The sequence below is a fragment of the Lynx canadensis genome, chromosome B1, assembly GCF_007474595.2.
Source record: "Lynx canadensis isolate LIC74 chromosome B1, mLynCan4.pri.v2, whole genome shotgun sequence".
In the NCBI taxonomy this organism is placed as follows: domain Eukaryota; kingdom Metazoa; phylum Chordata; class Mammalia; order Carnivora; family Felidae; genus Lynx; species Lynx canadensis.
Window position 1 is genome coordinate 137,539,820 of NC_044306.2, and position 26,287 is coordinate 137,566,106.

Genomic DNA, 26,287 nt, shown 5'->3' on the forward strand with positions numbered 1-26,287 from the left:
AAATTCAGCATCCTTTCTTAATAAAAGCCCTCGAGAAAGTCGGGATAGAAGGAACATACTTAAAGATCATAAAAGCCATTTATGAAAAGCCCACAGCTAATATCATCCTCAATGGGGAAAAACTGAGAGCTTTGCCCCGAGATCAGGAACACGACAGAGATGTCCACTCTCACCGCTGTTGTATAATATAGTGTTGGAAATTCTCGCATCAGCAATCAGACAACAAAAGGAGATCAAAGTCATCAAAATTGGCAAAGATGAAGTCAAGCTTTCACTTTTTGCAGATGACATGATATTATACATGGAAAACCCGATAGACTCCACCAAAAGTCTGCCACAACTGATACATAAATTCAGCAAAATTGCAGGATACAAAATTAGTGTACAGAAATCAGTTGCATATTTATACACCAATAATGAAGCAACAGAAAGAGAAATAAAGAAAATGATCCCATTCACAATTGCACCAAGAAGCATAAAATACCTAGGAATAAACCTAACCAAAGATGTAAAAGATCTGTATGCTGAAAGCTATAGAAAGCTCAAGATGAAAATTGAATAAGATACAAAGAAATGGAAAAACATTCCATGCTCCTGGATAGAAGAATAAATATTGCTAAAATGTCAATACTACCCAAGCAATCTACACATTCAATGCAATCCCAATCTAAATTGCGCCAGCATTCTTCTCAAAACTAGAACAAGCAATCCTAAAATTTGTATGTAACCACAAAGACCCCCCAATTGCCAAAGTAATACTGAAGAAGACCAAAGAGGGAGGCATCACAATCCCAGACTTTAGCCTCTACCACAAAGCTGTAATCATCAAAACAGTGTGGTATTGGCACAAAAACAGACAAATAGACCAATGGAATAGAATAGAAACCCCAGAACTAGACCCACAAACGTATGGCCAACTAATCTTTGACAAAGCAGGAAAGAATATCCAATGGAAAAAACATAGTCTCTTTAACAAATGGTGCAGGAAAAACTGGACAGCAACATGCAGAAGAATGAAACTAGACCACTTTCTTACACCACTCACAAAAATAAACTCAAAATGGATGAAGAACCTGAATGTGAGACAGGAAACCATCAAAACCCTAGAGGAGTAAGCAGGAAAAAACCTCTCTGACCTCAGCCACAGCAATTTCTTACTTGACACATCCCCAAAGGCGAGGGAATTAAAAACAAAAATGAACTATTGGGACCTCATGAAGATAAAAAGCTTCTGCACTTCAAAGGAAACAATCAACAAAACTAAAAGGCAACCAACGGGATGGGAAAAGATACTTGCAAATATATATCAGACAAAGGGCTAGTATCCAAAATCTATAAAGAACTCACCAAACTCCACACCCAAAAACCAAATAATCCAGTGAAGAAATGGGCAGAAAACATGAATAGACACTTCTCTAAAGAAGACATCCGGATGGCCAACAGGCACATGAAAAGATGCTCAACGTCGCTCCCCATCAGGGTAATACAAATCAAAACCACACTGAGATACCACCTCATGCCAGTCAGAGTGGCTAAAATGAACAAATCAGGAGACTATTGATGCTGGAGAGGATGTGGAGAAACGGGAGCCCTCTTGCACTTTTAGCAGGAATGCACACTGCTGCAGCCGCTCTGGAAGACAGCGTGGAGGTTCCTCAAAAAGTTAAAAATATGACCCAGCAATAGCACTGCTAGGAATTTATCCAAGAGATACAGAAGTGCTGATGCATAGGGGCACTTGCACCCCAATGTTTATAACGCACTTTCAATAATAGCCAAAATACAGAAAGAGCCTAAATGTCCATCAACTGACGAATGGATAAAGAAGATGTGGTTTACGTATACAATGGAATATTACTTGGCAATGAGAAAGAATGAAATATGGCCATTTGTAGCAATGTGGATGGAACTGAAGAGTATTAGGCTAAGTGAAATAACTCAGGCAGAGAAAGATAGATACCATATGTTTTCACTCATATGTGGAACCTGAGAAACTTAACAGAAGTCCATGGGGGAGGTGAAGGGGGGAAAAAAAGTTACAGAGAGGGAAGGAGGCAAACCATAAGAGACTCTTAAATACTGAGAATAAACTGAGGGTTGATGGGGGTGGGGGAGTGGGAAAAGTGGGTGATAGGCATTGAGGAGGGCACCTGTTGGGATGAGCACTGGGTGTTGTATGGAAACCAATTTGACAATAAATTATATTTAATATAAAAAAGAAAAAAAAGACCGAGTTACATCAAACTCATGAAATGTCTTTCCTAAGTTTCTAAAACAAGCTTATTCCAAAGGACACAATGGGTGGCTTTTCCTATGGGGGTAAGGACAGAGTGGCAAAGCAATGGCTTTCCTTAAGGAAAAAAGGACATTAGTTCTTTTTGTTGATTACAAAATACCTGTCTTTCTCTCTCCTTGATTATATACCCTGAGACATATGCTTCTCTACTGACTGGTGACAGGCTTGTTGTGCAGAATGTCAGATGAACATCAAAGGCTGAACACCATCACATGTTGGGATTTCACAATGCCTGCTGGCTTCACACACTTGAAATCTGTTCTGGAGAGGTCATGTGGACTGGGTGCAAATAAACTGACTGTTAGGAACATTTGAGCCATTGAAAATGAAGATGCTCATTTATTTGTGTAGATTTGTACCAATGTCATTACAGAGGCAAGGAAAGGAAGTGATCTATATGCCTGATACTCTAACATAACAACCTAAAAAACTTACCACACTTGGGAAAAAGGGGACATACACTTAATCCTTGCAAAGGCTGTAAGTACTGCACATAGTCTACCAAGTAGGCGAATGTTATTAATTACTCATAGCCAAAACCTATACTCTCTGTCCAGTCTTAATCTCCTTTTTACCTCCTTCCTTTCTTCCTTCCTCCCTTCCTCCCTTTCTTTCTTTCTTTCTTTCTTTCTTTTAAAGATAGTCTCTAGAATTCATTATCAATTTCCTCTCTGTGTAAGCCAACAGAATTCCACTGGTTGCAAAGTGATACCAGAAATCATAACGCTGTTTTCTCTTATAACTTGAAGAAGAATGTCACTTCATATGTATATGCACTGTCTTCAAAGTATTTTAGCTTTTTGTAAAGGCCAAAGTCAATGTTCCTCCAAGTTGCTGTCCTCTGCAGACAGTGCATTTTCCCTTTTAAAGGTAAAAGGGCCAAATTATCCCACCCACAAAGTTTGTCTATGGCATTTCCTACATCCTCAGGCTTTCAGGTCCACTCCATTTCCCAGGTGAAATGTGTCAGTGCAGGCTACCCAGCACACAACACCAGAAAAGCACACAGGCAAGGCCCATCAATTCCACAAATGCTGAGGCAAGACAGGGTGAAGACTCTAAGACCCTAACAGAAAAGCAGACCACATCCCAGCTTTTTTTTGTTCACCAGGTGTCCCCAGAAGTTACAGGAGACATAAGGGCTCTACGGGTTCTACTCCCTGAGGAATCTTCAAAAAAACAAAATAGGACTCCAGGGAATTAAAGTTCTTCTCTAGTCAGCTCAAGTTTTGAAGGAAACAGAACTCTGAGAAAGAGAAGTGGAAAAACGAGGCACCTGACCTAGAAAAGTTAGGAGAGGAGGTACAGAAAGAGAGCTTTCAAAACACTGGGGTTGGCATACAAGGGGAAGGTCCCTGTCTAAGAGCTTTGCCCATCCCCAAGGCATCCAGACATCACCAGCTTCTTCCTACCCCAACCCAAGAAAAGGACTCTGTCTGATCACAGTTCTAACAGGCTTTCTCCTTTCCCTGAGCCCCAAGAGCCAATCCTGAACAACGATGGAACCACCACCGTCTGCTCCCCATCTCCCCAGCCTTCTGTGTACCAAGCATGCTTTGGCACTCTAGCCTGTCACCTTCTTATTCATTCAAAAACTTATGCTTTCCCAAAAGCTTCAGCAAGAAAACAGAAAACTGGGAAATGCCATTATAAAACCTCCTAGAGGGAGGAGAAAAGGTGAAGAGGGCTTGATTGTCATGACTTATTGGCAGAATAAAGAACCGATGAAGAGCTTTCTTGATTCCTCTGCCTATGGAGCCAATGACCCACAAACAGATACACAGAGACAAACACACACTGAAAAACTTAAGTTCTCGACTACATATTTTATTTGTTTTTTTTTAATTTCTTTTAATGTTTTTATTTATTTTTGAAGGAGAGACAGACAGAGCATGAGCAGGGGAGGAGCAGAGAGAGAGGGAGACATAGTATCCGAAGCAGGCTCCAGGCTCTGAGCTGTCAGCACAGGGCCCGATGTGGGGCTCGAACTCACGAACTGTGAGATCATGACCTGAGCCGAAGTCAGATGCATAACCAACTGAGCCACCCAGGTGCCCCAACTATGTATTCTATTTGTAAAACTTCTCTGTATTATAATCTACCTACTAGCTTGGTTTAGTTTTATGATCATTTTTTGCTAAGAATCTCTGTCTTACATGTAACAATTCTTTTACTTTACAACATTCTTTTTGTTCCAACATTTCTTTAAATTTATTTATTTTAGGTAAGATCCATGACCAATGTGGGGCTTGAACTCACAACCCTGAGATCAAGAGTTTCATGCTCCATGGACTGAGCCAGCCAGGTGCCCCTCTTTTGTTCCATCTTTTATGGATGTGGAGGGAAAGAGGGATGGCTTCTACCTTCTAATAATTAATCAACTGTCATTGGAATCATCTCTTCTTTTTTTCCAAATTCAATAATCAACCTTCACCGGTCTGGTTTGCCACTATATTAATCCTTTCTGCAGGTTTCAGAATTTCTTCTTTACCACCCTCAATATAAACAGTAAACGCAGGCTTTTCTATGCCTTTATATCACATTGAAAGCCCTTAGCGTTTGAGCCCTTCACAACCTCATGTCACCTTCTTGCCAACCTTATTTCTATGTCTGTTCCCTTCTATAATCTTAGCTCACTACCATTGCTGTCCAAGCTATTCCCTCATTCCCCCAGTTTAGAAAGCCCTGTCACCTCAGTTAATCCCAATCCACCTCTACATGACTGGTTCAACACTAACATGTTCACCAAAACACTCTCTCTGATATCCCCCATCCGAAACGATCTCTTTTCATACTGCGTTTATGCATTTCTTTACTCGAGATAATTGTATTTATTTTTGTGAAATTCAACACCATCAGCACTGCCTGGTTCCCATTTGCCACATGGACATGTGGATATTGGTGATATCTCCTTAAGTAGGCTAAGGGTTGCCTGAGGGCATAGTTCAGCATATAACCCAGGTACCCAGAAAACACTGGGTAAAGTGTTCATGCAGAGACCAGGGTGAGTGATTCAAAGCAGCTTGTCACTGTGTGTTGAACATGCTGGTTCTGCCATGAACTGCAGCATTATTTTGGGTTCTATACTTTCCCTGGCTTTCCATGCCTGATGGTCTAAAACTCTGCTTCTGGTCCTTCTGAAGTGGCAAGCCTTTTCCTATCAAGGCTGGCTTTTCTATTCCATTTCCAAGCATCCACCTTGGATAAAGGATCTTGAATGTCAATCTTCTCTTTGATGGCTCACGAATCCAAACAATCAAGATCACTATTGGTGTGAATGCAAACTGGTGCAGCCACTCTGGAAAACAGGGTGGAGGTTCCTCAAAAAATCAAAAATAGAGCTATCCTACAACCCAGCAATTGCACTACTAGGTATTTATCCAAAGGATACAAAAATGCTGATTCTAAGGGGCACTGCACCCCCAATGTTTATAGCAGCACTATCAACAACAGCCAAAGTATGGAAAGAGCCCAAATGTCTATCAACGGATGCATGGATAAAGAAGATGTGGTGTATATATAATGGAATATCACTTGAGTATCAAAAAGAATGAAATCTTGCCGTTTGCAACAATGTGGACAGAACCAAAGTGTATTATGCTAAGCAAAATAAGTCAGAGTAAGACAAATACAGGATTTCACCCATATATGGAATTTAAGAAACACAACAGATGAACATAGGGGAAGGGAAGGAAAAATAAGATAAAAACAGAGAAGGAGTCAAACCATAAGAGACCCTGAAATACAGAGAACAAACAGGGTTGCTGGAGGGGTTGTGGATGGGGGGGATGGGCTAAATGGGTGATGGGCACTTGTTGGGATGAGCACCGTGTGTTCTATGGAAGTGATGAATCACTGGGTTTTACTCCTAAAACCAATACTGCACTGTATTTTAACTAACTTGAATTTAAATAAATAAATTTTTTTAAATTTTTTTTCAACGTTTTTTTATTTATTTTGGGACAGAGAGAGACAGAGCATGAACGGGGGAGGGGCAGAGAGAGAGGGAGACACAGAATCGGAAACAGGCTCCAGGCTCCGAGCCATCAGCCCAGAGCCTGACGCGGGGCTCAAACTCAGGGACCGCGAGATGGTGACCTGGCTGAAGTCGGACGCTTAACCGACTGCGCCACCCAGGCGCTCCAAATAAATAAAATTTTTAAAAACATTACTTCAAATTCTATTCGGTTACCTAGGTAATTTAAAACCCAACTAAGAGCATTCGGTCAATGATACTGCACTTTCAATACAACCCCTTGAACAATACAACCAAATCTATGCCAGAGCCCAATTACTCAAGAGGTTCTCCTCCTTTTAGTTAGTGATCCTTTGCTACACAGTATGAGAAACTCCATTTATTCTCCAGATTGAGTGGTAACAAGGTTTCAACTTGTTTCAACTGTTTCATCAGCCTACACAGACCAACTCCAAATCAGTGAGAAGTGAGGGCGTGTCTGCAGGTTTGTGCTAAGGAGGCTACCTGGTGGTTCAGTGGCAAAGACTTCATCAACCAGAGATGTCTTCCAGGGCCGTGGGAGAGGTAACAGATAGAGTGGATTTGTCAACCCTGTTATTTGGAATAGGATACAATCAAAAGCTTTACTGAAGTAAAGGTACCTTCTATTTTCCTGTTTTCTATATTGCTTATATATCTGTAATAGAAAAATTTTGCCCTTATTAAATTTAGAGTACTTTCCTGTTAGTGTCTCTCAGTTATCAAGACTAGAAGTACGAAGCTACAAGTAATCAAGACTAGAAGTACTAAGCTACAAGTACTGGAGACAAATTTTTGTTCTCCTGAGAAAAGCAGATGAGAAAATCAACTCCCTTTTTCACCATTATATACCCAGGTAGTTCCCTAGAAACTTACAAAATAACCAATGCTAATGATAAAAGAGGAAGATTTTAACCCCCAGATATAAATGCTAGTCATGAAATTAACCATGTGTTTACAACTGTTTTGAAGCATAAATGGAGGGAAGTATGGACATTGTTGTAATCAAGTCTCTGTCAACACTGCAGAGAAACTAACAGGCATTTAGAATTAACAGGCAGAGTTTCAGTTTAACTAACATTTTAACATCCCATTCAGTATACTGTTAACCCATCTCTTCTTGGCTGATGGACCCCATTAACTTTGTTGATTTGGACATAACTCGTTTGATTAAACAAGAAATCCCACAATAGAGAAGCATCTATAAAACTTCATTGTCAAATAAGCCATCAAATCAATTATAATGTCAACATTATGGCGTGGCATTTATGTATATTATCTTTTATTATAATTCTAAATGTTCTTAATAGATTTCATTTCTTTAAAAATTCTGCTGATGATTTGGAATTGAAATGTTATGCGTTTCCTAAGATGCGATGAAGCCAACTTTCAGCAGGGAGTTTCCATTTGTGGAAGAGTTACCTCAACCTTCCAAGGGAGAATGAGAAGGCATGGATTGACCAGAGGAGCAGGTAAGGAAGGTATAGTTTAGGCAGGGAGTTGTGGCAAGAGATTCTGAATAGGAAAGACAAATTGGGCTTTCTTTTCAGTCTGCCCTGACTACTTAAATGATCTGAAGGAGTCACTTGACCTCCTTCACCCATTGTTTTCTCATCAGTTAAGAGAGAATTACGAAGACCTCCCTCATGTAAATAATTTTGCACAATGGAGCCATTGTTTAATAAATGGTGGTGATTCTTATTATTATTGACAGGATTTTGTCTATAAAGTAGAAACAAAATGGAGAAGCTTTGTAGTTTTGACTAGGGTTTTCTCTGGGGGGTGTGTTAGGTGGGGAGATTAGTTTGGGGAACACTTCTAGAGTGACAAGCTGGATTTTAGATTTGATAGGTACCTGATGAGATGTCTGCTCCTCCCAATGTCGCAGAGAACTTCTCTAAACAGTTCTTCTCAAGTTGACTATCCAGTCACCTGATCCAGCTATCTTCTCACTCTCAAAGAATCCCTGAGTCTCATTCTCATCTGACTTTTTCAAACCTCCACAATTCTGAGATGCAGGTACTCTCCCAATCCGCTGAGGAGTTTAGAACTAAGAGAGCCAAAGCACCAACAAGATGGCCAACAGCTAAACAGTGCTGGGGATAGAAAGATTTAAAACCTGCTTTTATCGTTTGTGTTTAAAAGCAAAACTCATTTCATAGAAAATAGGGATTGGGCACAGGGCACGTCACCTACTTTGTTCCTGCTACGTGACAAGACAAACAATCTGCAAAATAAGAGAGTATGTTTTATGAGCTTCCTAACCGCTTTCTTAAGTTAGGAGCCTTCCTTTCTGTGATTTAGGGCTTATATCACTCTCCTCCCACCCATCACTTTACAATGCAATGAAAGCCATTAGTCTGATCTGACTTTTTACTTTCTTTCCTGCCAGAACCACTCCTTCCTGTTTACTCACTGTTGGCCAGAATTAAATGTTAAGTCATCTCCTTTCCAGAGGTTAGAGTACATAGTTATACGCAAGTCTCCAATCCATTCTAAAATAAAGCTCCCTCCAAAACAGCATATTTTCATCAGATTATGAGGCAAAGTTTGCAGAAAGAGTCCCTTGTCTCACTTCTACCTTTCCTTAAGGAGCAAGCTTCCTCTCCCACCATCCAGTGTTCTCTGCTCACCCTGTTGTTCACGTGCCTTACCTCACTTTCTGTCCTTCCCCACACCAGCCACACCACCAAAAACTGGAAATCAAGTTCTGCTCCCTCAAGGGCCTATTTGTTAGAAAACTAAGATAAACTATGCTAATGATATTGGATACCAATAGAAAAACACATTATTCTCTAAGAGCAGTGCTTTGCAAAGGAGAGGACAGAGGTTAGGAGACAGGAGAGGACTTTGCCCCCTGGGGACATTTGTCAGTGTCTGGAGACACACTGGTTGTCACATTAGGGGGTACACTACTATCATCTAGTGGGTAGAGACCAGGGATACTGCTAAGCATCTTACAATGTATTTACTCCCATGACAAAGGATTATTCAACCCAAAATGTCAGTAGTGCTGAGGCTGAGAATCCCAGCTCCAAATATATATATTTGGATTAATTTGGATTAATTATAATATATTTCGATTCCCATTGGTTTAAATGTCAACTCCAAGCATTGGACAGACTGAATGAAGATGTACTTTGGAGCAGGTAGGTAACCATCAATCACACCCCTGAGACAAATTTTTACTTTCTATTATAAAACTACTTCCACCCATCAGACTAAAGACTCTAGTTGAGCAATTCTTAATATTCTTAATATCTTATTAGTTGGGTTTTTTAAATTTTTATGCTTAAAATATAAGTTTAACAAAAAATTTTTGAGTTCAACAAAGAAAAAAGAGACTTATTGTCATATTTGCTTCAGGTATTCTTTTTTTTGTTTAAGGAAGGTAAATTTTTTTTAATGTTTATTTATTTTTAAAAGAGAGCACGCAGGGGAGAGACAGAAAGAGGGGGACAGAGAATCCAAAGCGAGCTCTGCACTGACAGTGGCGAGCCTGATGTGGGGCTTGAACTCATGAACCCCACGATCATGACCTGAGCTGAAGTCGGACGCTCAACCGAGTGAGCCACCCAGGCGTCCCTTCAGATATTCTTTAAAGAAAACAATTAGAGATACAGTTAAAGCCCATCTCCCCACCTTTTCTCCTCCCTCCTAGAAGATAAACACTAACCTATAGTACATTTCATTTCCACATATATTTTACACTTATCTACATATATCTACATAATTATATGGTATCTGCGTATAGTAATAATTTTATTTATTTTTTTTAATTTTTTTAACGTTTATTTATTTTTGAGACAGAGAGAGACAGAGCATGAACAGGGAAGGAGCAGAGAGAGAGGGAGACACAGAATCGGAAGCAGGCTCCAGGCTCTGAGCCATCAGCCCAGAGCCCGACGCGGGGCTCGAACTCACGGACCGCGAGATCGTGACCTGAGCTGAAGTCGGACGCTTAACCGACTGAGCCACCCAGGCGCCCCGAGTAATAATTTTAAATAAATGTTACACCATACATTTTATTTTCGCTTAACATTAAGATGTACATACTTTGTTCTCTTCATGTAAATCCAGTTAGTTCATTTGAACTAGCTCACATATTAATTCTCCTCCTGATGAGTGACAGGATTGTTGCCCTATTTTCACTATTGGCATCCATTTGATGCATGTCTCCTAATACATACATGCTGAGAGTTTGGGTGGGTTTGATATCTTAGGAAAAGTGGAATTAAGGGGCTACCGTGTAATGGGTCTTCAGCTGTGCCAAATTGCTCTCCTAAGTGGTTGATTAAATTTCATTATATTGCTTAGAAATACAGAGGACTAATCTGACGGTTTACAAACAAACAAATAACAAGCAAAAGAATTAAACCTTGTCTTCCACAGAGCTATATCAAGCTGTGAGGATAAACATGCAAGGTATGCAAGCGAAATTTTTCAGAATCACCTGCTATTAAGAACTGCTATTTTGTTCCAAGAACAAAAATTATACTCCATCTGTCCAATAAGCCATATCAATAAATAAATAAACAAACAAGCTCGTGGGCCATGACTGAATCTCAATTCAAATAAATCAATTATAAAAACATTTTGAAACTGTTAGGGGAATTTATATATGGACTGTATATTAGATGATATTAAAAAATTAGGTTTGAATTAAAGGGATAATAGCACTGATTATTTTTTAATCCTTTTTTAAAAACACATGAAAAGGGGTGCCTGGGTGGCTCAGTCAGTTAAGCACGGGACTTCAGCCCAGGTCATGATCGTGTGTTTTGTGGGTACAAGTCCCGCCTCAGGCTCTGTGCTGAGAGCTCAGATTCTGTGTCTCCCTCTTTCTCTGCCCTCCCTTGCTCATGCTCTGTCTTTCTTTCTCAAAAATAAACGTTTAAAAAAAATTTTAATTTAAAAATGCATGAAAGGATATGAAATTTTATACTGCATTGAATATTTTAGCAGAAAGTAAGAAGGTATAGATGAATCAGGTGTGGCAAAATCTTGACAAATATTGCCTATATTGGGTTCAATATACTATTTCTCTACCTTTGTGTATGTTTGAAAATTACCACCATCTTCATCACCACCATCAGGCACAAGATTTATGAATAGAGGCAGACTAATAAAAGCATCTGGCCGTGATAAGGAAAAATTTCATGCTATAATCCTTCCATATCCCATAAATGGATTATTTTTTTCTCTACAAGTAGCTAGACAAGTTCCAATATTTTATCAGCAAGATAACCCCTTTAAATGCATTATACTCTATATCCTTGAGGACTTGTACTCAGGGAGTTTATGCCAAGACAATACTAGTTGACAATTAGTTGATGTAAACAGACTATCAAAAACAGCCTGCCCGAAGCAAAAATGAGTATAGAAAATGATACTCAAATTTCTGTCACAGAATAGTATCCCACATTTTCTATAAATTCAAGGTTATTGAATTTATAATATCTTTATTGTAAATTACAATAAAGATAAATATAGTAAATAAAAATCTTTATTGAATTTACAATATCTTTATCTTGTGAATTTATTAAATTCACAATATTGATGTGACCTATATTGTACCAGCATCACCATGGTTGATCAAGTCTCACAGAAAGAATTCCAAGAGTAAAATCAGTGGAAATGTTAAGCAGCCTGAATTCTCTCTGAATAGGTATAACATGAGAAGTTTCTCCACAGCATTTTGTCCTTTGTGTGTGTTTGGGTGGAGGAAGAGATGGGCTCTGGGGGTAAGACGCACAAGGCAGGAGAGAAATTCAGCACGGGGCTTCACTAACAACAGGCCATGTGACCACAGATCCCTGTGTGTGATGCCTCCTGAAGTGGGGCAAAGGGGAGGACTGAGGAGGTGGCATGCATCTGGCATGCAGATAACACTAAGTCAGGCCAGCACCACATTCTAGAAAACAGTGCCAAAATGACTGAACCATAGCCTCTATTTATTGGTTTTGTTTGAGACACTCCAGGCCAAGGGCAAATTCGGGCCCTTCATCCTGCCTGTTGACCTATGGTGGGTAATTGTTCAAAATGTCCTAGTAATATAAGGCAATGTACAGTGGAATTCATCTTGAGTCATGAAAATGGCATAATGAATCACAATGATTACAAGTGCAATCCTAATTACTATTTGAAATCTATTGCACAAGAAGTCTTCCATATCAGTTAGGCACCCAAGGGTGAGGTTGGGGGCTTTTTTTTTTTTTTTTAAATAAATATAGCATAAAACTACAGTTTCATTGTTTTATTTGGGGTGGGTTTTTTTGTTTGTTTTGAGAGAGAGGGGGGATGTGCAAGTGAGAGGGGGACAGAGAGAAACAGAATCTCACCTGGGGCAGAGAGAAAGAGAGAGAGAGAGAGAAAAGCAGGGCTCATGATCAACCAAAGCCAGGCTCAAGCTCACCCACTGTGGGACTCAAACTCACAAACCATGAGATCATGACCTGAGCGGAAGTCAGATGCTTAATGACTGAGCCACCCAGGCACCCAAGGTTGGTGGCTCTTATTAATAGTCGATGGTCCTTTGCACTATTTACAACAAAGTAAAATAAAAGTTGATACTATCTCCATCAGACCACGTACCTGGGTCCAAGAAGATGCATTTGTCCTAAGGCTGGAGTGATAAAGCACAGCTAATGCAGAGAAGCAAAGGACCCAATAGCCTTCTTGTCTCTTGTTTTAGCCTCCCCAGCATATGAGCCCTCAGGAAACAAAAACTAGGGTAGAAGGGACTTCTACATTCTCCACTGAGGCAGGATGCTCAGAAAAACACAGTTACTTGAAGAGGGGGGGAAATATTTACCTTCATGGTTGTATTAACAATGAGGAAAAGTCCTTAAAACTGGAAGAAGAAGGTGCAATAACAGAGCTTCTTAAAGAGCTCTTGCTCATGATCATATCTGAAGCTCCATCAATAAATGAGACAGGTTTTTAACAGAAGATACAGCAGAATATGGCTAAAGACAGAAGAGGATTATTTAACCACAAAGGTAATATTTCTCTAGGTTCAGCTTTTAGCTGTCTTACTAATAAAGGCACAGGAGACATACACTGAAAAAGGGGTCTCACTGGAAAGAGAGACTTAAAAAGTATTTCCAAAAATGTGCTTCGGGGTACCTGGACAGCTCAGTCGGTTAAGCCTCGACTTTGGCTCAGGTCAGGAGCTCATGGTTCATGAGTTCGAGAGCTGCATCAGGCTCTGTGCAGACAGTGCAGAGCCTGCTTCAGATCCCCGGTTTCCCTCTCTCTCTGCCCCCTTCTCCCCGGCCCTCTCTCAAAAATAAACATTTTTTTTTTAATGTGCTTCATTAAGTAAAAGAGCAGCAGAGTGAATTTTGGGTGCAGAAAATAAACATAACTGTTTTCCCTGTTTAGCAATTCTCTCCCTCTCAGTTTCGTAAACCTGTCATCAGCACTATATCATTCAGACATCACATCCGCACTCTTGGGGCCCTTGGTCTGCCTGTGACCCTTGCCTCAACTTTGACCGACTCAACGCTGACTCGGGCTACTGTTGGCTGCAGTACAGAGACATGATGCTCCGAAGGCAGAAGATTGCACCAGCCAGGCACACAAGTGCTCAGTGTGTTTCATCACCCTTGGCCAGTCTATCTAGGATTAAGATATTACCTCTCTGCTGACTCCAAACAGCAGGATGTATCAATAGGGCACACACCCTCTAACAGGGCTACCCAAGCAGGATGCAAATCAGAATGGGAATGGAGGTGCATACCATGCACACTTGTGGGATTAACAGAGACGAAAGCAGGATATATCAGAGCCTAAATTAGATCCCACGTTGTCCTTTGCTTATGCACCTACTTTAGCATTTATCACAGTGACCAGTCGGATACCTGTCTCCCCACAGGAACCTTATCTTCATCATCTTTGGATTCCCCACCAACCTTACAGATATCAAATGCTCGTAACTGCAACAGTCACTCCCAATTTCATGACTAAAAGGAAAGATGGCTACTCTGAATGAAAGAAGAAAATTTGGCAGTCTTCAGCCATACTCTAAACCATTATGATTTCTGTTTTCTCCTCTTGTTCGCTTCTATTCTTTCCTGGTGGTACCATGGAAAAGACAGATGTGTGACAAAAAAAAAAAAAAAAAAAAAATTCAACAAGTGACAATATTCACTTCTATTTAGGCTAAAAAGTGCTAAGGAAACCCTCACCTAGAGATTTTAATCCTCTTAACCTACCAAATTGAAACACCTTGTGCCCTTTTAAATTCATGGCCCAACACATGCACCACCAATACCCCAATCTCTAGGGCTCTACAGAATTTCACTCAAGATCAGTGACAGCTCAGGGGCGCCTGGGTGGCTCAGTCGATTAAGCATCTGATTCTTGACATCGGCTCGGGTCATGATCTCACAGTTCTTAAGTTCAAGCCCCACATTGGGCTCCACGCTGGCAGCCTGGAGCCTGCTTGGCATTCTGTCTCTCCCTCTCTCTCTGCCCCTCTCCTGCTCTCTCTCTCTCTCTCAAAATAAATAAACTAACAACAACAACAAAAAATCAGTGACAGCCCAAAGTCTCACCAAGTACAACAGAAAAACCAGCAATAAAGTTTGTTGTCTCCTTAAATCATAAGGAGTACGTAATCATAACGTACATTTTTAAATGTACCCAGAAACATAAAATATTAGTAGATCTGCTATGTCCAAGAGAAGGTACCTGGCAATAAAAAGGGGATTGTGTAGCACCGAAAATATCTAATTTTGGTAAAATGTTACTGATGATAATACTTGATGTCCAAGTATACACCTTGAAGGTCTATTAGCTGCTTCAATCATTTGAATATAACAATTCATTTACACAAAATGAGCCAATGTTTTCGCTCAAATACTTTATTTCCAAAATGCACTCTGGTATACCATTTCTACAATTTCTCCTAGACAAGCCTCTGGAAGATAAGTTCCTTCTAGTGAAGGGCTTGACACTTTGGTCATCTTTTATCCTAAATTAGATAGGCACAAAATTGTTTGCACATTATTTTTGGAAAACACACAAAGGCTTAGTCTTTTAATTAAATCAAGTTCCTAATTTCGTAGTCATCCTTTCCATAGAATTCTACTCTCCTATGATCCCCCGTGTCTTAACCAATTCTTAAAATTCTTACCCCAAAAGTGAAAAGGTTTGTTGGAACAAAAGCAAAGCAGTAATGGATACACGAGTGAGCTCAGCTGACTTGTCAACTCACTTCTAACAAAAATTAAACAGGTTTCTTTACTGTAGGACATTTCTGAGCTTTTGTTACTGTATAATATTACTTTCCAAAAGTAAGGTATAGCATGTGGTGATTCCCAAACTTATTTCATGGGGCAGTTATTATTTATTTCATGTATTATCAATCAGTCATTATCAGGAAAGGGTATTTTGAGGAACATTTTTGAGAACCGCAAGTTAGACTACAGTGCTAATAAAACCTCAAAAATAGGTTTAACTCCAAAGGAGTCCAATTAGCATTATTTTTTCAAAACACTGACTGCATCTTGAAAACTATAGGCAGACATCTTCAAATGTATGCCTTTAGAAGTAAGAACACATAGATGAACTAGCACATTATTACCACCTTTCCAGTGAAAACTCATTCAAAACTCAGGCAACTGCTATTTTGCATAAAGAACAAAATTATGACCGATCCTAGGCCTATAGAATGCACTGCTCTCTGCATATTTCAAGTTCAAATTCGGTAGATGTAAATTTTTACAGTGTGGATATGTTAGCCATCATAACTGAAAAAGGAGACTTACCAACAGAAGCTGAGTTTTTAAGGACCGACTCCTTTGAGACTCCCTTTTCAATGCGTATTGTGGCCCACTGTTCAAAAATAAGTAGTGTTGTTAATTTAAACTGTTCCATAGACACAATGTAAAATACTCAAACCATGCTTATACAGAAGTGAAATTAAACATTACGCCCAGGACTATCTGAATTAAAGAGATACCTCAGTAAATCTCAGAAGTAGCAATATTCAAAGTCTCAAGTATACTCTTTTATATTAGCTACTGATCATGCCCTATTTACCCTATATAAACCCTATTTAAACCCCTCACACACACCTGGTACCCCAATAAACTACTCCTTGAAAAGGTCATGAAGCATGTCAGGCAAGAGCTCAGGTTATGGCATCAACACTGAGTTCAGGGGCGCCTGGGTGGCTCAGTCGGTTAAGCTTCCGACTTTGGCTCAAGTCATGATCTCACGGGTTCGAACCCCGTATCGGGCTCTGTGCTGACAGCTCAGAGCCTGGAGCTGCTTCGGATTCTGTGTCTCCCTCTCTCTCTGCCCTTCCCCTGCTTGTGCTCTCTCTCTCTCTCTCTTAAAAATAAATAAACGTTAAAAAAATTTAAAAAGACTAAGTTTAAAGTTACTTAATCCCTCTAGGCCTCCATTTCCTCATCGGTAAAATGAGGATAATAGTTCCTATCCCATATGGATGCTATGAGGATTAATTGAAACATGGGGCCCAAAAAATAACTATATTTTCATAACAAACTAGGCATTCAGGGGCAAGACACATTCAAACAGACCTAATTGCCTATGTCAGAAATAGGCTTAAGATTTGGAGAGCTTGGGGTGCCTGGGTGGCTCAGTCGGTTGAGTGGCCGACTCCGGCTCAGGTCATGATCTCGCGGTCCGTGAGTTCGAGCCCCGCATCAGGCTCTGTGCTGACAGCTCAGAGCCTGGAGCCTGTTTCAGATTCTGTGCCTCCCTCTCTCTGACCCTCCCCCGTTCATTCTCTGTCTCTCTCTGTCTCAAAAATAAATAAACGTTAAAAAAAAAAATTAAAAAAAAAATAGGCTTGGAGAGCTGGATAGGGTGCCTGGGTGGCTCTGGGTTTCAGCTCCAGTCACGATCTCACAGTATGTGGATTTGAGCCACACATTAGGCTCCACACTGACAGCAGGGAGCCTGCTTGGGATTCTCTCTCTCTTTCTCTTTCTGCCCCTCCCCTGCTTGCACACTCTCCCTAAGTAAATAAATATTAAAAAAAAAAAAAAAAAAAAAAAAAAAAAAAAGACGTGGGGAGCCGGAAAGGAATTAGTGAAATCGTTAACAAAGGAAACCACCTGCCGACCTGTCACTTGCTTCCGTGGGGATGGACAGGGAAAATGTTATGAATATGAGGAACCACACATCTGTGAGAATTTAAGAACAGGGAAAATCAATTCCCATTTAAAAAAAAATTTTTTTAATGTTTGTTTATTTTTGAGACACACACACACACACACACACACAGAGTATGAGCAGGGGAGGGGCAGAGAGAGCCAAGACACAGAATCTGAAGCAGGATCCATGCTCTGAGCTGTCTGCACAGAGCCCATTGTGGGGCTTAAACCCACGAGCTGTGGGATCATAACCTGAGCCGAAGCTGGACACAACCGACTGAGCCATCCAGGCATCCCAATTCTCATTTTATTTTGAATGTACATGGAAGTATAAAGAAATACACCAAGATGTGACTTATTATTTGCTTCTTTATGCGCTTTTTTACGCATTTCCAAAATTATCAACCATTAACAATAGTTCAAAAACCACAAATGAACTAACTTTGTTGACAGCATCCTGGAAAATCCCTATGACTATTTTTCTACTTTAGAAAGGAAACAAATAAAATATTATCTAAATGATTACAATGGTGATTACAATTCCAGAAGCTAACATTGTCAAAGGTGACGGGGGAGTGGGAGGAGGAAGGGTGAAATTAGAGGTGAAAGGCATTGTGATCGTTATAATTAGGACTTAAGTGCCCTTGAAGGAGCAAAAAGAATTTATCAAAAACCTAGTGGCAAAAAACTGGTATTTCTAGGCTCACAAGGAATTAAACAAATTTTTAAAAATTCAAATCAATAAGAAAATGACGGATAGAGACTAAATGACCTAAAACCTGTACCTGAAGGTCATGAAGTAGGGCATGATCTGACTACGTCAGGACCCCTGCACAACATCCCAAAGAGCCAAGTAGGAACATGCTATTTGTGCTTAGAGAACAGCCTATAAATAGAGACTTAATCTTCTGGGCTTCAAGTGGCAAGTCACAAATGATAATCAGACTCAATCTTAATCTGATTGCAGCCTTTTCCCTTCCTTGCTGATTTGGTGTAGGAGTTCTCAAACTCTAGATATACCTCCCATGTCTTCTCAATAGAAGGAAAGGTTTATTTCCATAGTTTTTCCACTTTAAAGCTTTAGCACCTGTTATCATTTATAAGTAGCAATATGATTTTATATTTTATATAAATGATAATTACCTTAGATTAAGACAATTATTCCATGCTTATTTTATGGAAAATACTGATATTTTGAGGCTGTTATGGGCTGATTTTGTGTCTCCCCCAAAATTCATATGTTGAAGCCCTAACTCCCCGGTATCTCAGAATATGGCTGTATTGGAGATAGGACCTTTTAAAAAAGGTAACAAAGTTAAAAAATGAGGTCTTTAGGGTGGGCCGTACTCCAATATGATTGGTGTCTTCATAAGAAGAGGAAATTTGAACACACAGAGACACCAGGGATTTGCACACAGAGAGGAAAGGCCATATGAGGACACAGAATGCAGCCATCTGCAAGTCAAGGAGAGAGGGAGGCCTCAGAAGAAACCAAACCTGCCAACAACAGTTTCATTTTGAACTTCAAGCCTCCAGAACTGTCAGAAAATAACTTTCTGTTGTTTAAGCCCCCCAGTCTGTGGTACTTTGTTATGGCCGCCAGAGCGAACGAATACAGGGGCGTGCTTCATACAGCATGATGTACTACAAAGAGCTCCATGTTCTGTCACAAGTATCAGAATGCATAACCTCTCCTGAAATGGTCACGCCAAAGGTCTGTCCTACAAAATGCAGTTACAAATTTTCAGGTGGAAGGAGAAGTCATTTAATGTCAAAGGAAATTTGCACTAGAAAACCATTTTCTTCTTTGGGCTTACTCTCCAGCAAAAGTGAAAAGCGCTAACGCTTTGCAGCCAGACACATATGCATACGAATCGCAGTTGTGTGCTCCTGGCTGTACTCGGCTCTGATGAAAGGTTGTCACCTCTTGGGACCCCAATTTCATCATCCCTAAACCAGGGACAATACCAAGATAAAAGAGTAAGGAAGATAATCTTTCCAATGACCACCACCCAGTAGGCCTCAAAGTAGAAAACACTGGCTTCCTCCTCCCACTTCACGCCCCAAAATTTATTAGCTTCCAAAATGATCACTTTTTTGCAAACCACCCAGTGCATTTCCCACAAAATAGCTACTCCACTTCCACCATGCCAAATGATCAAGTAAGCCCGAAGACAGAGGTTGGAATATCTCTTCAGAGGTTCCCAACCTCTTACAGTGGTTATCTCAAAACACATCTGCCTCTTGCCCACAGGATGATGCTGAAGTATGATAGTAGTTTCTAATCCCCATGGCTACTCCCATCTCACTTCTCCCTACAAAGAAAGGTTGAAAGACGCTACCTTCAAATCAGGTTCTCACTCTACTTAGTTTTAAAACTCCTCTTGGGGAGCAAAAGGTAGCTGTCTCTAATTCACCAAAAAAAGAAAAACAGGTTAAGTCTGAGTATTAAAGCTTAGATCAAAAGCTTGCAAAAATGATACTGTCATCGAGACAATTACAACATTTAGTTTTTACACTAAAAAGACATTTAAAGATTAACTAAAAAGAGAAAAGGAGAGGATGAAAATGTATACAATTACATAAAAATTCAAAATATTAGGTTTATGCAGATAACAGCAGGCCACTGTCTGTAGCCTAATAAAACAGTTTTCTTGACAAATCTGTCATCTTGGCAGAGCAAGATCTCAGGCTCTAGATTCAAATTAAAATCCTAATTCTACTACGAACAGCTGTATGCCACTATCTGGACAAATTAACTCTCTGAATCTCCATTCCCCAATCTATCAGTGGGAGTAATATAGACTATGTCAGAGAGTTGTGCATTTAAGCACAATGCCTTGGTAGCTTTTCTTTATTATTACTTTCTGTCATAAACAGCCATGGCCTTCTAGCACATTTATTGTATTTCCAACACCAGGAATAACACCTGAATATCATATTAACAGAGGTGTTATACACCATCCTACATGACATTTATTGACATGTCTTTTGAAAAGATGAAAAGCTAATTGGTGGATGGAGGAAAGTATAAAGGGGAAGCAAAATAATTAAGACAAAAGGTAGGGTGACTGGCTAGCTCAGTGTATAGAGCATGCAACTCTCAATCTTCAGGTCGAGTAGGCAGAAAGCCTACTTAAAAAATATATTTTTAATAAAATAAAAGGCAAGAATAGTCTGCTCTGAGTATGGATGCTAACTCATTAAAGATCTGAAGATGGGTTAAATCTCAAGCCACATAGGAGCAAAGACAAACAAAAAATAAAAACAAGACCAAAGAGTGTTTCCATTCAAACTCCACTGAGATTTGAGCACCTACTGTGTATCGTGCTTTCCCTGACCTCTCCTCATTTCATGCACACGGTACAGTAACTCTCGGAGGCATTCTCCTATCCCCCCCCCCCCCCCGTAGAAACTAAGGGTGAGATGTTAAGTGACCTGCCCAAGGTCACAAGGCCAGAAATTTGGAGGAATCTGTTTATCCTTCCATCTTATTTCTCAAAAGCTGAGGGAAAAATTAGCCCCGTAGACATTCATTATCTGTCCATTGACTGTATTACCTGGTGAGATTAGATAATTTACATACCATTGCCCTACCTTCTTCTCCACCAATGCTATACTCTCTTCCCAGTCTTTATTTCCCTCTAATCATGAGCCTTAGGCCAACAAATAGCAATCCTCACCCCCCCTTACCCCCATCGATTTCTGTGGTTGAAAACAGCACTTAATCCATACTCTGTGGTTGAAAACAGCATTAAATCCATGCTCCTATTTAATATACATGAAAACTTCACACACGCACCCTCCAGAATTTCTGATACACCACCCTACAATCCAGATGGACTAACCCTCTACACATCCCCACCCAAAAGTTTTACTTTTCGTAGTTTGAATTGCTAAAAACAATCTTCCCAGTATAAAGTTGTAATAATGCCATCTATACTCCCTAGAAATGATTATATACCCCTTGAAAATCACTGGTTCAGAGAAAGATACAACCAAATCTGTTGAAAACAAAGTGCAATGAGTAACTGAAGGGTTGGGCTTTGCATAGAATCTACAAAAAGACAGCATTTGTCCAGAACTAAAGATGTCCTAATACTAAGCAAACAGCACAAATTTTAAGGGAATTATCCCTACTGTCAGGAAAAGCAATCCGCTATACTACCCGCCGCCTAACAGAAATGTCTTTGAAACATCTAAGGCTGTTCTGGCTGGAGGATGAGAAACCCTGGGTCACCATTTCCCTCCCCTGTGCCTAAAGCAGACATCACTATGGGATCACAGCTCCTTCCTGATGAGCCCAGAGGCTCCCAACCACAGGCACTCCGAGCAACTACTGTCAGAGCTGGCCCACAAAATGAATCTCCATTCTAATTACATATATGCCAAGCATCACTCTGACCCAAAAGCTTACTCTCAGCAAAAACGGAAGTTCCTTATGCTGCCATCTACCTGGTTTCCAGGCTAAGTGGTCTATCTCCCACTAACCAAGCAGTGCATCTCTGAAAAGTCTCTTCAACTCTAGATGGACAAAAATTAAAACTTGAGGTCCTACCTAATTGATGGTCAGACTCTAAGCTGGATATATCCCTTCCAAGTATAGAAGTTATTTGCCAGCAACTAGCTGGCCTCTCTCCTTGACAACTCTTCAGTCATACATTGAATTATTAAAGCAAGACCAACAGGAGTCAGCCGCTGAAAACCAGTGTGTGCAATTTACCTTCACTCCAATGTCACTTGGGGTATAAACTCCAAAAGACACTGCTGTATGGGAGAACAATTCAACCATTTCAGAGTTCTGAGAAAGAGTTCTGAACACCAGCCAAAGAGGATCATCTGCTATGGGGAAAGTATTTGAAGAAGATCTAGCAGTAAGAGGCAGCCTGAGAAGTTCACAGCACAGTGTGACCAAGTTCGGAGCGTGAAGTCAATACAAAAGGTTCAAAACTGCAATATCTCCCAAGCAAAAACAAAACACCTTTGAACACATGAGAGCTGAGGATGAAGAATCAAATATGACTTCAAAGACTAGACAGAAAAATAATCACTAGAAAGAAAGTGCAACAAAAATCTGGGGCAAAACAGGAGATTAGCAGGTAGAAGAGAGTCTCAGGAGTTTAGTAGGTGAGAGATTAGCAGGTAATCTCCAGGTGGGAGATTAGCAGTTTACAGATGTGTATCTGGGAGCCACCCCACTCACTGAGGGAGAAGAGCAAATAAAGCCAAGTTCTGGGGGTAGACGGAAAAGAAGGGCAGAAAAATGAGAACCCATATTAGAAGGTACCAGCGAAGTTAGAGAAACCAGGATGCTAGAGTCTAAATAATAATAATATTCTTTTAATAGCAGCAAACATTGATATAGCACCTAACACCCCACAGGCACCTTTCTAAAATGCTTGACGTGTTAGGTCAGTTGAACAACCCTATGCAAACAGGTGTTAAATTGTTATTCCTATTTTACAGATGAGGAAAAGGAAGCACAAGAAGTAGGTGACTTCCCTGAGGTCACATATTGAGAAGCAGAACTGGGATTTTGGAACCAAACCTAAGCAAACCTGTATCTAGAGTCCGTCCTCCTAAATCACTAGACCACAGGTCCTCCCCTCAGTTAAGACTCCTGTCTCCACTTAACTCAAGCAAACCGCTGAACTTAGCTCTAAGTCTCAGTTTCCTTGCCTGTAAAAGGGGGATAACATTGGCCCTCCCTACCTTCCAAGGCTTTGGGGAGCGTCTGATGAAAGAGCAAATGGGAAAGCCCTGTGTAATTTAATTAAGCTTTGTGTAAGGGTGAGCTGCTGTTCCCTACCAGGCTCACGTCCATCTAACTTACCAGCTTTCTTAGCAGAATTTGGAAACAGGAGTGTAGAGAGAACAGAGATCAAAGAATATAAACTTACGATGACATTTCAAGTGCTTTTGGTTAGATAAAATTTCCATGACTCCATTAAAACATAATCAGATTTCTCACTACCGCCCCGCAATTGCTTTCTTATCTTGAACATAAACTAGAACAGGATGCCTTTCTGGACAGCATGCCTTAGTACACGAAAAGGACCTCTGAAACCTGGGGCTGTAAAAACTAAGGAGAGTGAAGGGACAAGGGCACTACATCATGGATATAAAAGAATCGATGATATAAAAGACGGTTGCACTGTTATTCTAATCAGTAGTAGTAATAATAATAATAATAATAATAACAACAACAACAACAACAATAATAGCAGTGGGTGAGGATGGCTCTGCACTCAACTAGGGGAACAACACGGTGGTCCCATGGTCTCAGCCCGGATCCCTTCACTCTGAAGGAGTAGCCAGGATGCTGTCTGGGCGCTACAGAGGGGGATAAACTGAAATGCACAGCCCTCGGGACCGCTGACCTTCGGAACTGGTCCCCTCGCATCAACTCGGCTCTCAACAGCTCTACTAGCGGCCACCACTGCCCCAAGTTCTCTCTCCCTAAAGCCCTCAAACGGTGCTGGGGCGCCGCCTTCCCCCCCCCCCCGGCACTCACCTCTAAAGTTTTCACCAAGATCTTCATGTACATCTCAGAGATGCCCAAAGACACCCCGAAGGCCGAAGGCAGGAGGATGAGGCAGATCACCAGCGTCAGCCAGGTGGAAAGGATCTTCCCGGCCAGCTCTGCGCCCTCCATGGCTCGGCGCACCCTCTCCGAAGGAGTCCACGGGAGACAGCTGTCCCTGTCCCCAGGCAGTGGGGCAGCAGCTCCGGGAGCGGAGGCGCGGAGCCGGGCTCCGGAGAGTCAGAGCCGCCGCCTCCTGGCACTCACCTCTGCGGGGAAAGAAAAAAAAGGAAGGAAAAAACTTTCAGAACGACGGCAATTTCCTTCCTTCCCTTTCGGGCTCCTCCCGGCCCGGCCGGTTAACTCTTTCTCCGCTGGAGGCCCAGGCCAGCGCCGAAGCCACAGCAGCGGGCACAGACCTGGTCGTGCCGGCCAGAGGACGGGAGCTGGGGGGTGAGCGAAGTGACACGGCGGCGCGGGCAGGACAGAGCAGTCGGGAACGCGCCCCACCCTGGTGCCTAATTTCCTCTGGGTGGCGATTACGACGACTCAACGGCTGACTCACAGAGGCCCTCCCGGAGGCCCTCCCCGAGCGCGGATCCCTGCGGGCGCACCGCACCACTGCACACCGGCCACTTCCACAGCCGTGTGGAACGGGTCCCAGGCCGAGCACCGTGCCGGGGGCAGGCTGCGCTTCCGCGCCCGGCGCCCTATTTCTGTGCCCTGCCCGCGCCCCACCTCCCCCGCCACCCAACGGGGAGCTTCCAGGCGGGAATCTGCACCGCCAGCGCCGCAGCCTCCCGGGAGGCCTCCCTTCTTCCCCGCGCCCCGCCTCCCCCAGCACGCCTAGCCAAGGTCCTTTAGGGAGCAGAGTTTTCTGCAAAATGTTCGCATTTCTTCACCTCCAGAATGAACTACTGACGCACCCGGGGCTCTTGAGAAGGTCACGTTTGTGTGGTTGTAAAACAACCTCTTTAGAAGAGCTTTCAAGAAGAGGGAAAGGCACAGAGCGCCGCTGAGCCGCGGTTTGCGCCGCTTTTGCAGGTCTCCCACGCCTCCCTGCCCTCTCCCCTGAGCGGCTGTGCGGCTCTCTCCTGCTCCCCGGGAGAGGGGAAAGCTCTCTCCACGAGTCTCCTACTCCACTCAGCCGCCATCTCCCTGGCACAGGAATCCTTGGGCTGGGGGTCCCTCTCTTCCTGGGGGAAGATTCCAACCAGTTTGCCCAACCGTTCACCCAACACCCTGAGCGCACAGAAACTGCAGAAAAATGCCAGGCCGGCTCAAATGTTCACCACGCTGACGCGCGCCTCTTGGGCGTTCAGTTCCCCTCCGCACAGCCGCCTTGCTAGCCCTTACTGGAACAATGAAGGGCAAAAACCTATGTGGCTCTTTGCTTCACTGCAGCTCATGTCTCTTGGGGACCTACTCTGTTTTTAAGAACGAACCTGAGACGGGATGCCCAGACTGTAGGAGACAGAAAATCAGGCTGCCCAAGGCTTCCAGATCATTACTGAATGAGACCAAACTCTCCTACAGACGGGTCTCTTTCAGGTGTTATTTCAAGCTGGAAACACTGGGAGGGCAAGCGAACTGAATTGAAGCAGTATTGATAGCAAATACTGTAAAGAGAGCTGCCCCTGCCTAGGGTGTGGAGGAAGTGGGGTGCAGAAAGATGCAAAGAAGCCCCAAACCAAAGAATGTAAATGTTTGTCCTCTGCACCTTCTGCCAGGTGTGTATCACAACCTCCTCCCCAGCTAAGAAAGAAAAAAAAAATTATGATTTGGTCATGAGAACCAAGTTATGAATGAAGTTTTAGGGGCTTGGCTTCTCTGTATGTTCTGCCAGTTTTCAAAAACAAGGAAGACACAATTGCCAAAATCTGTCCAGAGTTCTTGCTGAAAATAAACATATATTTAGCATAAAATCTCAAAGATTCTGGGGTGGGTGCCTGCATGGCTCAGTCGATTGAGCATCAGACTTGGGCTCAGGTCATGATCTCATGGTTAGTGAGTTCAAGCCCCATAGGGGGGGGGGGGGGGAGCTCTGTGCTGACAGCTCAGAACCTGGAGCCTGCCTCCCATTCTGTGTGTATGTCTCTCTCTCTCTCTCTCTGCCTCTACCCCACTCATAGTGTGTGTGTGTGTGTGTGTGTGTGTGTGTGTGTGTGAAAAATATATTCTATTAACTCATTTACAAAGATTCTATTAACTCATTTAACACTCCAGGCAAAATCCTTACTTTCCTTATATTTCCTCCAAGGAAGGTGACTAAGGAATGCTGAATGTTTATACCAAAGTTTACCCAACAAAGTCCCAGTGCAGGCAACTCAGTGTAAGGA

The 26,287-nt window shown here is 41.8% G+C and overlaps 1 protein-coding gene across 4 annotated transcripts in view; it reads right to left on the reverse strand.

Annotated features, from left to right (window-relative positions):
* Positions 1-24,402, reverse strand: part of GPAT3 (glycerol-3-phosphate acyltransferase 3) — a 63,663-nt gene extending 39,261 nt beyond the window's left edge. The window contains exons 1-3 of one of the 4 annotated variants that reach the window (XM_030313525.2): positions 24,368-24,402; positions 23,940-24,217; positions 16,067-16,133 (exon numbers count right to left, since the gene is read on the reverse strand). In XM_030313525.2, coding sequence (XP_030169385.1) covers positions 16,067-16,133; positions 23,940-24,080 — 208 coding nt within the window. In that variant the 5' untranslated portion in view covers positions 24,081-24,217; positions 24,368-24,402. Of the gene's footprint in view, positions 1-16,066; positions 16,134-23,939; positions 24,218-24,367 lie in introns of those variants that run through there. The other 3 variants (XM_030313526.1, XM_030313527.1, XM_030313529.1) reach the window with 3 other exon arrangements.
* Between the last annotated feature and the right edge of the window lie 1,885 nt (positions 24,403-26,287).